We start from the raw sequence: 12,515 nt of genomic DNA, 5'->3' as shown, positions 1-12,515 counted from the left end.
TTTTCCTGAACCACTTGAAGCCAGAAGAACAATGTGTTTGCCTCCATCCGAGGTGCGGGGAAGGGGCCAAAAAAGCCTTAGAAACCCATGCCTCATAGATTCTCAGAGAGACAATGAACCTAGGAACTAATGAACCATCCTGTTACCTTAACCTACTAGGTTCAATCATTATCATCATCTGGAATGCCTCCTGGGGGCCAAGTGGGACTAGGGTTAGAGTGACTTGTGCCTGTAGATACAGTCCTTAGTTGCCAGAGTGAGGCTTTCAAATTCATATGTCTCTCCTTTATTGGCCTCCTTTGCTGGCAAATGTATGAGGCTATCCTTCCTGTACATAGAGGAGTCTCCATAGGGGATGGCAAGGGCTAAATATAGGGCTGCACAATTTCTTGCAGAACCTTATTTTATTTCCTAATGGTTCTTTTTCCAGGGGGCCTGTCGAGGGCAGTTCCCCAACAGACAATACCCCCAGGTACTTTTAGTAAGGCCAAATTACCTAAAACCTGGAGTACAAGAAGCTTCACTGTCGGTGGGCCGCCTTGCAGTCACCAATCTGTCCACAGCCTGGGCCTTGCCATCAGACTGGGATAGCTCGGCTTCCCCCACAGCTCCCTCCCCCCTCCCCCTTAGAAGTATATAATCAGTGGTTCCTCCCAATCACATTGCAATTCTTCCCCTGGATCCTATCCCTGTGCTTTAATAAAAAGTCTCTTTCAGCAAAAAGTCCTCAAGATACTTTGAGCATTTGCTCTTGGCCCATGTCACATCAGTTTCCATTGGGCAACGAAGCCCCTCACCTTTATGTAGTAGAGCTATTGACTTCTGGGAGTAGAGGTTCTAAATCAAACAGACCTTCATCCCATAGGTTTTTTTTTTTTAATGTTTATTTATTATTTGAGAGAGAGACAGCGTGAGCAGGGGAGAAGCAGAGAAGGAGACACAGAATCTGAATCAGGCTTCAGGCTCTGAGCTGTCAGCACAGAGCCCGATGTGAGGCTTGAACTCACAAACCATGAGATCATGACCTGAGAGGAAGTCAGACGCTCAACCGACTAAGCCACCCAGGAGCTCCTTCATCCCATAGGTTTTTATTTCACTCCATAGTCATGACACAGACATATTCCTGTATTTACTTTTTGGATATTCAGAAAAAGACAAATCACACAATTAGCATGTTTGAGTGTCTTAAAATCCTGAAATACAATAGAGCACAAATAATGATTGAAACAAAAGCTTTCAATGAGGGACCCCTGGGTGGCTTGCTCAGTTAAGCCTTAACTCTTGATGTCGGTACAGATCATGATCTCATGGTTCATGAGATAGAGGACCATGTCAGGCTGTATGCTTTTGGCTTGGAACATGCTTGGGAATTATCTCTCTCTGCTCATTCTTCCTCAAAATAAGTAAATGTCTAAAGGAAAGAAAAAAAGAATTCAGGGCACCTAGGTGGCTCACTCCCTCAAGCATATGACTTTGGCTAAGGTCAGGATCTCACGGTTTGTTGATTTGAGTCCCATTTGGTGTGACCTCAAGACCTACTTCAGTTGAGCGCATGCCCCACTTCAGGTGAACTTGTGCCCTGCTCCCTCCCTCCCTCCTCCTCTCCCTCCCTCCCCCTCTCCCTCCCTCCCCTTCTCTCCCTCCCCACACCTTCAGTCACTTGTGCCCTCTGTCTTTCTCTCTCAATAAAAAATAAAGTAAGAATTTTCAAAAATAATTTTTAAAAAGCTTTCCAAGAACTAGTATGTTATGGGATCATTGAGTACTATGGTCAAGATGCTATTCTTGAGTTACTGTATGGTACAAGACAGGGAATTTACTGAAATAGCACAGGGACAGGACCCGTGGGCAGAACGAACCGTACTTTGGCTGCTTGGAGCTTATATGTATGTTCAAGGGGAAGGGTAGGTGTACTGAGAGTTCAATTACAAATGTTACTTTAGCTTTCTACTTGTAAAACTACTTCTGCAAGATTTCTTTGGTGCTTATGATTCAGCTCATTAACTATTAGTGAGATATAAGGGCAGTCAGGAGACCCTTTAAAATGTATCATCCATGGGCCCCTGGGTGGCTCAGACACAGACTGGAGCCTGCTTGGGATTCTCTCCCTCTCTGCCCCTCCACCTTTCACACCCTGATAGCCCATGCATCTCTCACAATATAAATAAACACTTGAAAAACAGAATGGAGGAACCAGCCTTTATTTGATGTTTATCAAAACTATCTAGGGGTGCCTGGGTGGTTCAGTCAGTTAGGTATCCGACTTCAGCTCAGGTCATGATCTCATGGTTCATGAGTTCAAGCCCTGCATTGGGCTCTGTGCTGACAGCTCAGACCCTGGAGCCTGCTCTGGATTCTGTGTCTCCCTCTCTCTTTCTGCCCCTCCCCTGCTCATGTTCTGTCTCTCTCTCTCAAAAATAAATAAACATTTAAAAAAATAAAAAACATGCAGTCTTTGTGCTGAAGGTGAACATTTTTCTTCTTGCATCCCTAATCATACTAGACTCACAAATACTGTGTTATTTATATAATTCTATGTGTTTGTGTTGATAGTCGAGTGAAAGACCTAAGCATGATCATCTATAACTAGATTTATGAGTTTCATGGCATTGAAAATGTTTTTCTTTCTCTTTCTCTCTTTCTCTCTTTCTCTCTTTCTCTCTTTCTCTCTTTCTCTCTTTCTCTCTTTCTTTCTTTCTTTCTTTCTTTCTTTCTTTCTTTCTTTCTTTTTTTTCTTGAGAGAGAGAGAGGGAGGGGCAGAGTGAGAGGAAAGAGAGAAAATCCCAAGCAGGCTCCACACTCTCAGCACAGAGCCTGAGATGGGGCTCAAACTCAGGAAACATGAGATCATGACCTGAGCCAAAATCAAGAGTTGGACACCTAACAGACTGAGTCATCTGGCGAACCCCTCATTAAATATATTTCTTAGTCATCCTGATAATTTTCTATTCTATCACTTTTAATGTGTATATAACTACTTTCAGAATGGATGTGTGCATGGAATGTATAAAGATCAATTTTGTGTGGATACCTTCTTCTCAGGCTTGACACCTGCTATAAACATTGCTTTAGGGTCCCCTCTGTTTATTGACCTATGTGTCATTTTAGATCAACTTTAGGTCAGTTAACCTGGGTTAAAACCTGATCTGTACCATGTACTGGATATTTGACAAAATATTCCGTAAAAATGGAAGAATAATGTGTTTGTTCTCTTAGATCATTATTATTTATTTTCCATGAGTTTATGAGAACCTGTTAGATGTTATCTACTAACCAGGAAATGATTGGAAAGGCTTGTCAACTTTCTTGCTATCCTAGAAGAACTTGTAATTGCTATAAAACCCATTCAGTTCCAAGTCCTCCAAGAGTGCTTGTCTTTGAGTTCTACTTCTTTGTTATTGAAATATGTATCCCTTGGCCCATAGACTAATGCCTTGTTAGAAATGCAGACACCCACCCAATCCCAGAACTGAACAGAATCTGCATTTTAATAGGATCCCCAGTGCACTGTGGTAAACTCTAATTCACATTAGAATATGCTAAGTACATTTGTAACTCACCAAAACTTTCCATTTAGGAAATAGACACATGTACTGTATGATGTAAATAAAGGATTCAAAAATGTGTATGGCTGTGTTGATGCCTTCATTTTACAAATTCACTTGAATAAACACAATATTTATAAATGTTCTTATCTCAATGTTGGGGAATATATTAGAGCATGATAATGTGTTGCAAATTCTCTTACTGCAGAAAGCAGAAAACTCACCTAAGCCAGAACCAGTGCTCCTAATATAACTGAACTAACAGGAGTTTAGTCCTTGGTGAACAACAAAACCACTACACCAGGTGGGGATGTCAGACAAAGAAAAATTGATTTACAGGAAATAAGAGGTCACAGGGAATAACTTCTAAAGCAGAGACTCAGAGGCAGGAGAAATTGTTTACTTTTATTTAGGGTTAGGGTGGATATTCAGAAAGGGTATGTCATCATCTTATGTCCAGCTTGTGATAAGGTTGCACATGAACCTTAAGAAAACAGTTCTGTACATACTCTGTATGTTACATAGTAAAATATTTGTGATCCTTCTTGGGTGGAGATTTGGGTATTATATTGAGTTAAAAGGGAACTCCTGAGTGGCTCAGTCAGTTGAGCATCTGACTCTTGATTGAGGCTCAGGTCATGATCTCATAGTCCTGAGATCATGCCCCAAGTCAAGCTTCACACTGAGCATATAGCCTGGTTGGAATTTTCTCTCTCTCTGTCTCTGCCTCTCTGTCTCTTTGTCTCTGTCTTTGTCTCTCTCCCTCCCTCCCTGCTGCACCCTCACTTGTGTTCTCTCTCTAAAGGAAATAAAAATTTAATTTTTTTAGCATAATGATATAAAGGTAACTGACCTCACTCCATGGTTTACTCAATTGTTCATTTTCATAGGTGTGAGTCAGGGGTTAAGCTCAAATTGAGTTAATCCAAGCTCTTCCTCAGAGTACTCACTAGCTTTTATTGGATACTTTGTTTCCACCACAGGACACTATGCCCATTGGGTGTTTTGCCTGAAGTAAAAGATAAGGTAGAAAAAAGGGTTAAGTAAAATGTGGGACTGAGGTCAGTGGGTACAAGCAGGTAAGCAGTGAAGGTCAGGTCTGGGATTCTAGCTAGTGACATTAACTCCCTCTTGTATCTTAGGTACCATTATGACCTCTGCCTATGGCCACTCAGTAACTATGGTATTTATTGCAGGGGTTGCTGACATTCAGGGATGTGGCCATAGAATTCTCTCAGGAGGAGTGGGGCTGCCTGAGCCACAGTCAGCAGGAACTGTACAGGGATGTGATGTTAGAGAACTATGGACACCTTCTCTTCTTGGGTGAGGATAACTCCTTCCAGACTTCCCAAACCACACTCAGAATTTTGTTCCTTCCTTTGAAGACTGTCTCTTGGAACTTCCTCTTTGCATGAGTGGGATTCAGATGCCTGCAGTCAGGGAAAGAAGTAGGGGTTTCTAGATGTAGAGAAATATCTTCATGATGTTTCCTTTCAGGTTAGTTTTCCCTTCTGTAGAGTAACATCGTCATTTCTATAGATTTATGTCAATTCTAAACATTGAGTGGCATAAAATGGGAATTCCCACGTCTTAAATACCAATTTCAACTCATTATTGTAGTGGTATTATTTGGAAGTAGAGGTCAAGATCTGAACACTGGAAACCCTCCCATGTGTTCTAAAGGGGTTGTTGGGCAACATCATCTGGGAAATAATTTTTTAGAATTCTACAATGTCCTCTCTTGTCTACTGAGTCCAATACTGGGTTGAAAGGTAGAATCTCCAGCCACACTCATATTCCTTTTGTCTGATAAACAGGTCTTGTTTTGTCAAAGCCAGACCTGGTCATCTTTTTGGAACAAAAGGAGCTCTGGGATGTGAAGAGAAATCACACAGTAGCCTCACACCCAGGTAGGTGGGAATGAAACAGATGACAGAGGTGAAATCCAAATGTAAAGGAGGAAGATGGACCTTAAATGTGGTTTGAGCAGCTCTCCTCAAATGGAAATAAGTTTGAGAAGCCTAGCTTTATGTCTCTCCCTCTCAGCAGATATCTGCTTTCCAACACATCATGATCTTGCTTTCTCTTAAGATTCTCCTTCAGTTCCACTGTGAGGGTCTCCATAATGTGATTGGCTCTTCATTGCTTTGAGGGTCTTGGGGAAATCTCTATTTCTGAGGAACTTTATGCCAATCCATTACTGAGTTCTGTTTTGCCTCATGTGAGAAGTGTGTCAGGGTAGTGGTGGGCATATTGGGGTTTGGTGCAGAAATCCCAGGAACACTGGAGACAGAGATTACATGTTATCTGGTTTATGCTTTCCAGTATTATGGAAGCTTTAATCTTAGTTGCACAAATATGAAACCCAGTAATTTCATCAGATAGCAAAGCGCCTCTCTCAAATGAGAAAATCTAATCCTTTATTTCACTTCAAAAGTTCATTTCTCGGGGCACATGAGTGGATTTGCTGGTTAAGCGTCTGACGTTGGCTGAAGCCATGATCTCACAGTTCGTGAGTTCCAGCAGTACAGAGAGCTTTTTGCTGACAACACAGAGTCAGCTTGGGATTCTGTCTGCTTTTCTCTCGCTCCCCCTCCCCCTCCCCATTTGCTCTTTGTCTCTCTCTCAAAATAAATACAAACTTAAAAAAAAAATTTTTAATTCATTTTCTTTGTATTAACAAAAATAAGAAATTTCCACTCTATGAATTTCATTATTCAATGGTAAAATAATTTAAAACACCTGTTATTTCCTAGAATTCCTATATAAACTAAAGGCATGGGGAAGCTAGAACATTTAGAATTTAAAATTTGCAGCCTATAAGAAAGTCTCAAATGTTACCTTATGTCCTAATAGTTGAATTATTTTATACTTTTGTCCTTATAATATGAAGTTCTTGTGACTTTGTCATATGTGTTTTCACTTTCTGAGTGAGATTCCTTTATGATTAGATCGAACGCTCTGATGTGACATGGGCATGTGCTTTATAAAAAGTAAAGTAGGTAATTAGTAAACTTCCCATGTAAAAAAAAAAAGGAGTTTTAATTGTAATTTCACTTCAAGAGAAATGAAATAGTTTTTCTACTTTCCTCTGAATGTATCTGAATTTAATCCCAAAGATTTATTTATTTATTTTATTTTATTTTATTTTATTTTATTTATTTTATTTATTTTTATTTTTTATTTTTTATTTTTTTTTCAATATATGAAATTTATTGTCAAATTGGTTTCCATACAACACCCAGTGCTCATCCCAAAAGGTGCCCTCCTCAATACCCATCACCCACCCTCCCCTCCCTCCCACCCCCCATCAACCCTCAGTTTGTTCTTAGTTTTTAACAGTCTCCTATGCTTTGGCTCTCTCCCACTCTAACCTCTTTCCAAAGATTTTTTTAAAGCAATTGTTGCCATATTTTATAACTTTGGTGGTGTTTGTTTATTTAGAAATTAAAGGTTTTGGGGCATCTTGGTGGCTCAGAGGGTTGAGCATCTGACTTTTCATTTCAGCTCAGGTCGTGATCTCAATGTTTGTGAGTTTGAGCCCCATGTCCTGCACTTCACTGACTGTGGACTCTGCTTGGAATTCTCTCCCTCTCTCTCTGCACTCCCCCTCTCAAAATACACTTAAAAAAAACTTAAAAAAAAGAAATGAAAGGTTTTGTTTGCCTGATTTTAAAGAATGGATTATGCACTTAAATTCATTGTAATAAGAGGGATCTATGTCTTTTAAGTGCTTAATTCATAAAAGTTTTCATCACAGGTTTCCATGGTTGATTTTAATGAATATACTTGACAGTTTTAGTGTCCATGAAGACATGCCAATAATTCAAAATGTTCCTTTTTTCATGGGCACACAGTCACAGTTTAAAATTATAGCTACATAGGGGCATCTGGGTGGCTTAGTTGGTTAAGTGTCCCTCTCTTGATTTCAGGTCAAGTCATGGTCTCATAGTTTGTGAGTTCAAATCCTGTGTTGAGCTCTGTGCTAGCAGCACTATGATGGTTCATTATACCTTTAAGATGTTTTAAGGAATCTTTAAGGTAACCACAATGAAAATACAGACAATATATTCACCAATAAATAGATGATGAAATTAATTCCATTATTATGACAATTCACATAGACCTGATACAACATTCACTGACCACTAACCAAGGAGAAAAATACACAAGATGAGTCACAAAGTATGCATAGGTAATATTTCTACAAATACATGGATGATTTTTTTGGCACAGGGCATAAAACGGATTCATATTTGAGTTACATTCACATCATCCAAAAACGTAATGAGTTGAAAATTGTCACTATAACAACATACACAGGTAAAAACAAAATCACACCTAAATAATGCTGTGGAAAGTCCCATACAAAATGAAGCACATCAGTATGGAATTGCAAAACCAGAATAAGACAAAATATAACCCCAAAAATTCTATATAAAAAATGAATTAAAGGAAACCTACAATAATTTTACTTTAAAGTTTATTTACTTTGTCAGATAGAGAGCATAAACAGGGGAGGGAGAGAGAGAGAGAATCCCAAGCAGCGTTGCACTGTTAGCACAGACCCTGAAGCAGGGCTCCAACTCCAGAAGAGTGAGATCATAACCTGAGTCAAAATAGACAGACTCTTAACCGAATGAGCCACCCAGGTGCTCCTCTGTGTGTGTGTGTGTGTGTGTGTGTGTGCAATGTATATAATTTTAATTTTTTTTAATGTTTATTTTTGAGACAGACAGTGACATAGCACAAGCGGGGGACAATTACAGAGAGAGACACACACACACACAGAATCTGGGGCAGCCTCCAGGCTCTGAGCTGTCAGAGAGCTTGAGTCACAAAGCACAGAGCCCTCCAACTCAGGAACCCTGATATCATGACCTGAGCTGAAGTTGACGCTTAACCAACTGAGCCACCCAAGCACCCTGTAGCTGTAATTGTAAACTGTGACAGTGTACCCATGAAAAAAGGAACATTTTGAATTATTGGCATGTCTTCATGGGCATAAAATTATAAAGAATATTCATAAAATCAACCATGGGAAGCTCTAACGAAAACTTTTATGGATGACTAAATGTATTATGTTAATAGATCCCTCCTATTACACAGAATTTAAGGGTATAATCCATTCTTTAATATTAAGGAAAGAAAAACTTTTCATTTCTTTCTTTATTTTTTTTTAGTTTTTTTTTTAAGTTTATTTTGAGAGAGACAGAGAGAGAGTGGAGGAGGGTAAGAGAGAGGGAGAGAATTCCAAGCTAGCTCAGTGCTCTCAGTGCAGAGTAGGATGCGGGGCTGGAACTCACAAACCACAAGGTGACGTCGTGAGCTGAAGTGAAGACTTTGATACTCAACCCTCTGAGCCACTGAGATGCCCCAAAACCTTTCATTTCTAAATAAACAAACACCACCAAAGTTGTAAAATAGTCCAACAATCACTTTATAAAAAGAATCCTTGGGTTAAATTCAGATACATCTTGAAAAGTAGAAAAACTAATGATTTATTTTTCCAAAAGTCGAAGTTGTCCAATTTTAGTCTTGTGTGTAAGAAATTTTAACTGTATTCATCTGATAGTAGAAAGTAGAATGATTTTACTTTCATTTGTTACCTTCCAGCTGTATCTTCACACGATACCCAGAGCCTCTTTCCAAAGATGTGCATAGGAACTATTTTCGAAAGGGTGTCAGTGGATAAATATAAAAATAGTGCCCTTGAGAATGGACACTTGGTGATAGAGTGGAACTGTGTTGGGGAGAGACAAGGGCATCAAAGATCTCATGAAACACATATGCAAATAGAGACAACTGCCCATTATAAGAATCTCACTGCCCAAAACAGTGAAGGATATAAAACATTTTGGAAACCCCCCCTCTCTAACACTGTTAATTCTGCAAGGCAGTGTGTTTCTATAATCAAAGGCTCAAATCAAGTGGTCAAACACACATATTTGCAGAACAAAAATTTGGAGAATCTGGAAAGTGACCTAGCCCATGCTGAAAATACTTCTTTGCACCATTTTGACAATAGGATTGCATTACCCTTTCAGTCAAATATTTCTGAAAGTCAGAGATTGAAAAAGGAAGACAAAAATGGTAAGTGGTATCCATTTGAGGGGTCCTTCCCTGAGCAGTCGACCTTACAACAAAACCACAGCATTTTCAATGAAAACAGAATTGCTCATTGCAGTGAATCTGAGAAAATACTGAACCAGGATTCAAATGTTAATAAATATCTACGGACTCCTTTGCCAGGGAACCGTTGTGACTGTACTACATGTAGGGAAGTCTTTTATCAAAGCTCAAACCTTATTAGACAGAAGAGAATACATTTGGGAGAGAATCCTTCTGAATATACTGAGTGTGGGAAAATTCTTAACCAGTCCTCCAATGTTGGTGATCATCCGAGGAGTCCTGTGGGAAAAAACCCGTACACATGCAATGAACCTGGGAACGTGTTTAGTGAGTCATCAAGACTTAATATCAATAAGACAATCCATGCTGGACAGAAAGGTTACATTTGTAAGGAATGTGGCAAAGCCTTCAACTGGCACTCAACACTAATTCAACATCAGCAAAAGCATACTGGAGAGAGACCTTACAAATGTGAAGAATGTGGTAAAACTTATAAGTACAGCTCATCACTAAATAAACATAGGATAATCCATACTGGAGAGAAAATTTACAAATGTCAAGAATGTGGCAAGACCTTTAACTGGCAGTCAGGCCTTATTGGACACCGGAAACTTCATGCTGAGGAGAAACCTTACCAATGTAAAGAATGTGGCAAGGCCTTTAAAAGGTACTCAAGCCTTACTGTACATCACAGAATTCACACTGGAGAGAAACCTTACCAATGTAAAGAATGTGGCAAGGTCTTTACCCACCAGACAAGCATTATCAGACATCACAGAATCCACACTGGAGAGAAACCTTACCAATGTAGAGAATGTGGCAAGGCCTTTACCCAGAAACCAACCCTTTTTGTACATCAGAGAATTCATACAGGAGAGAAACCTTACCAATGTGAAAAATGTGGCAAGGCCTTTACCCAGACCTCAAACCTTATGGCACACCGCAGAATTCACACTGAAGAGAAACATTACCCATGTAAAGAATGTGGCAAGGCCTTTATTTGAGGTTAAGCTTCATTATACATCAAAGAATTCATATTGGAAAAGAAACTTAAAATGTATAGAATGTGGTAAAATTTTTAGGACTGCTCAACCCTTACTCAGCATCACAGAGTTTAGACTCAGGAGAAACATACAAAGGGAAAGAATGTGTCAAGCATGTAGCTGGAACTCACAACTTGATCAATATCATTATTTTCTTACAGAATAGAAACCATAAAATATAGAGAAAGTTGCAGTGCCTTTAACTGGAATTCGTTCCTTAGTATTTCAATGTGCATACTAGATGTAAACCCTACAAACATAATGAGGAAAGTCTTCATATTAAATGTACACATTAGGATACACCAGAGAGTACATAAAAGTAACTTGAAAGCTATAAATATTTATAAAAGCATTTAATTGAACATCAAATGTCAATATCCCAGAATTTACAGAGAAAGCAGTTGTTACTATTAATATATTACATCAAAATATTCATTATAAGGAATAATACAAAGTTAAACCTGTTCAAAATGTATGTGCTATTATGCTTCAAAAGGTTATTTGGATGAATTGTTGCATAAATATAGCTAATTTCATTCTCAGTTTTTTGGGGGCACCTGGGTGGCTCAGTCGGTTAAGCATCCGAATTTGGCTCAGGTCATGATCTCCCAGTTTGTGAGTTCAATCCCCTCATCAGGTTCTGTGCTGGCAGCTTATAACTTGGAGCCTGCTTCAGATTGTCTCCTTCTCTCCCTGCCCCTCCCCACTAGCGCTCAAAAATAAACATTTGTAAAAAAAATAAAAAATGAGTTTTCCCCCCTCAAATCTATCCTGACATTTATGACTACCAAGTATCAATGCATTTCTACTCTCAGTTTCCTTCTGAAATTTATTCATTCCTTGGAAACTTACGTGGCTCGTTGTTGAAGCAAAGATATGATGTTTTTTTTTTTTATTTTTTTTTAACGTTTATTTTTGAGACCGAGAGAGACAGAGCATGAACGGGGGAGGGGCAGAAAGAGAGGGAGACACAGAACCGGAAGCAGGCTCCAGACTCTGACCCATCAGCCCAGAGCCCGACGCAGGGCTCGAACTCACGCTCTGTGAGATCGTGACCTGAGCTGAAGTCGGACGCTTAACGACTGAGCCACCCAGGCGCCCCTACATGTTCTTCTTAGGTGGGACTCATGCGTAATTTTCCATGGAAGACAAAGGACAACATTACACACAATATTTAAGAAAATCTAATTCAGATGCTGTTTGTGGTTGTAACATTGATGTAAGTTACCATGATAAGTGTTCTGAACATCATTCTTCTCCCTGTATTAAAACAAAATATTCTTGAATGTTACCAATAAAATAATTTGCCAACTGGTCTTTAGGGAAAAAGGTCGCAGTGCAGTAAAACATATTGGTGTGTATTCATCATAGCAATAGTTAGAAGGAGAAAATGCCAGTTGTTGTGGTTTTAATGAAGAAATCCTCACAGATATCAGAAAGAGGATAGCCAACTCTTCCCCCAAATGGGGTAAAATTGTACATACGCATTTTTAAAGAATGATATCAGGCCTGAAAATTATGGAAATCTGTATTCTCGCATCATACTATCAACAAATAATTTTGGAAGGCGTATAGTCTGCATTTTGAACAATGACAATTGGGTGGATTGGAAATGCATGACTTGGTCTGTGTGTGAACTTAACACATTTTAAGAAGACATAATGGTTTTTGACATGTTGACATGGCTGTGTACAGACTGAAATGTTATCCCACCACCAGTGATAACCTATCTCATTTTATTAAAGGTGGGGAAAGTATGGAAAGGAAAAAGATGTGAAGAGCTCTTTGCAGTGGA

General features: G+C 39.2%; 1 protein-coding gene across 1 annotated transcript; it reads left to right on the top strand.

Annotated features, from left to right (window-relative positions):
- The first annotated feature begins 4,779 nt into the window (after window positions 1-4,779).
- On the top strand, window positions 4,780-11,326 carry LOC102951223 (zinc finger protein 429-like). The gene is made up of 3 exons (XM_042969143.1): window positions 4,780-4,868; window positions 5,363-5,455; window positions 9,162-11,326. The coding sequence occupies exons 1-3, from the start codon at window positions 4,835-4,837 to the stop codon at window positions 10,679-10,681; spliced, it is 1,647 nt and encodes a 548-aa protein (XP_042825077.1). The 5' UTR covers window positions 4,780-4,834; the 3' UTR covers window positions 10,682-11,326.
- Window positions 11,327-12,515: the final 1,189 nt, after the last annotated feature.

This window comes from Panthera tigris, chromosome E2 (genome assembly GCF_018350195.1).
Source record: "Panthera tigris isolate Pti1 chromosome E2, P.tigris_Pti1_mat1.1, whole genome shotgun sequence".
NCBI classification, from domain to species: Eukaryota; Metazoa; Chordata; class Mammalia; order Carnivora; family Felidae; genus Panthera; species Panthera tigris.
Note: the sequence above shows the minus strand (reverse complement) of the source record. Positions and strands in the feature narration are given on the sequence as shown.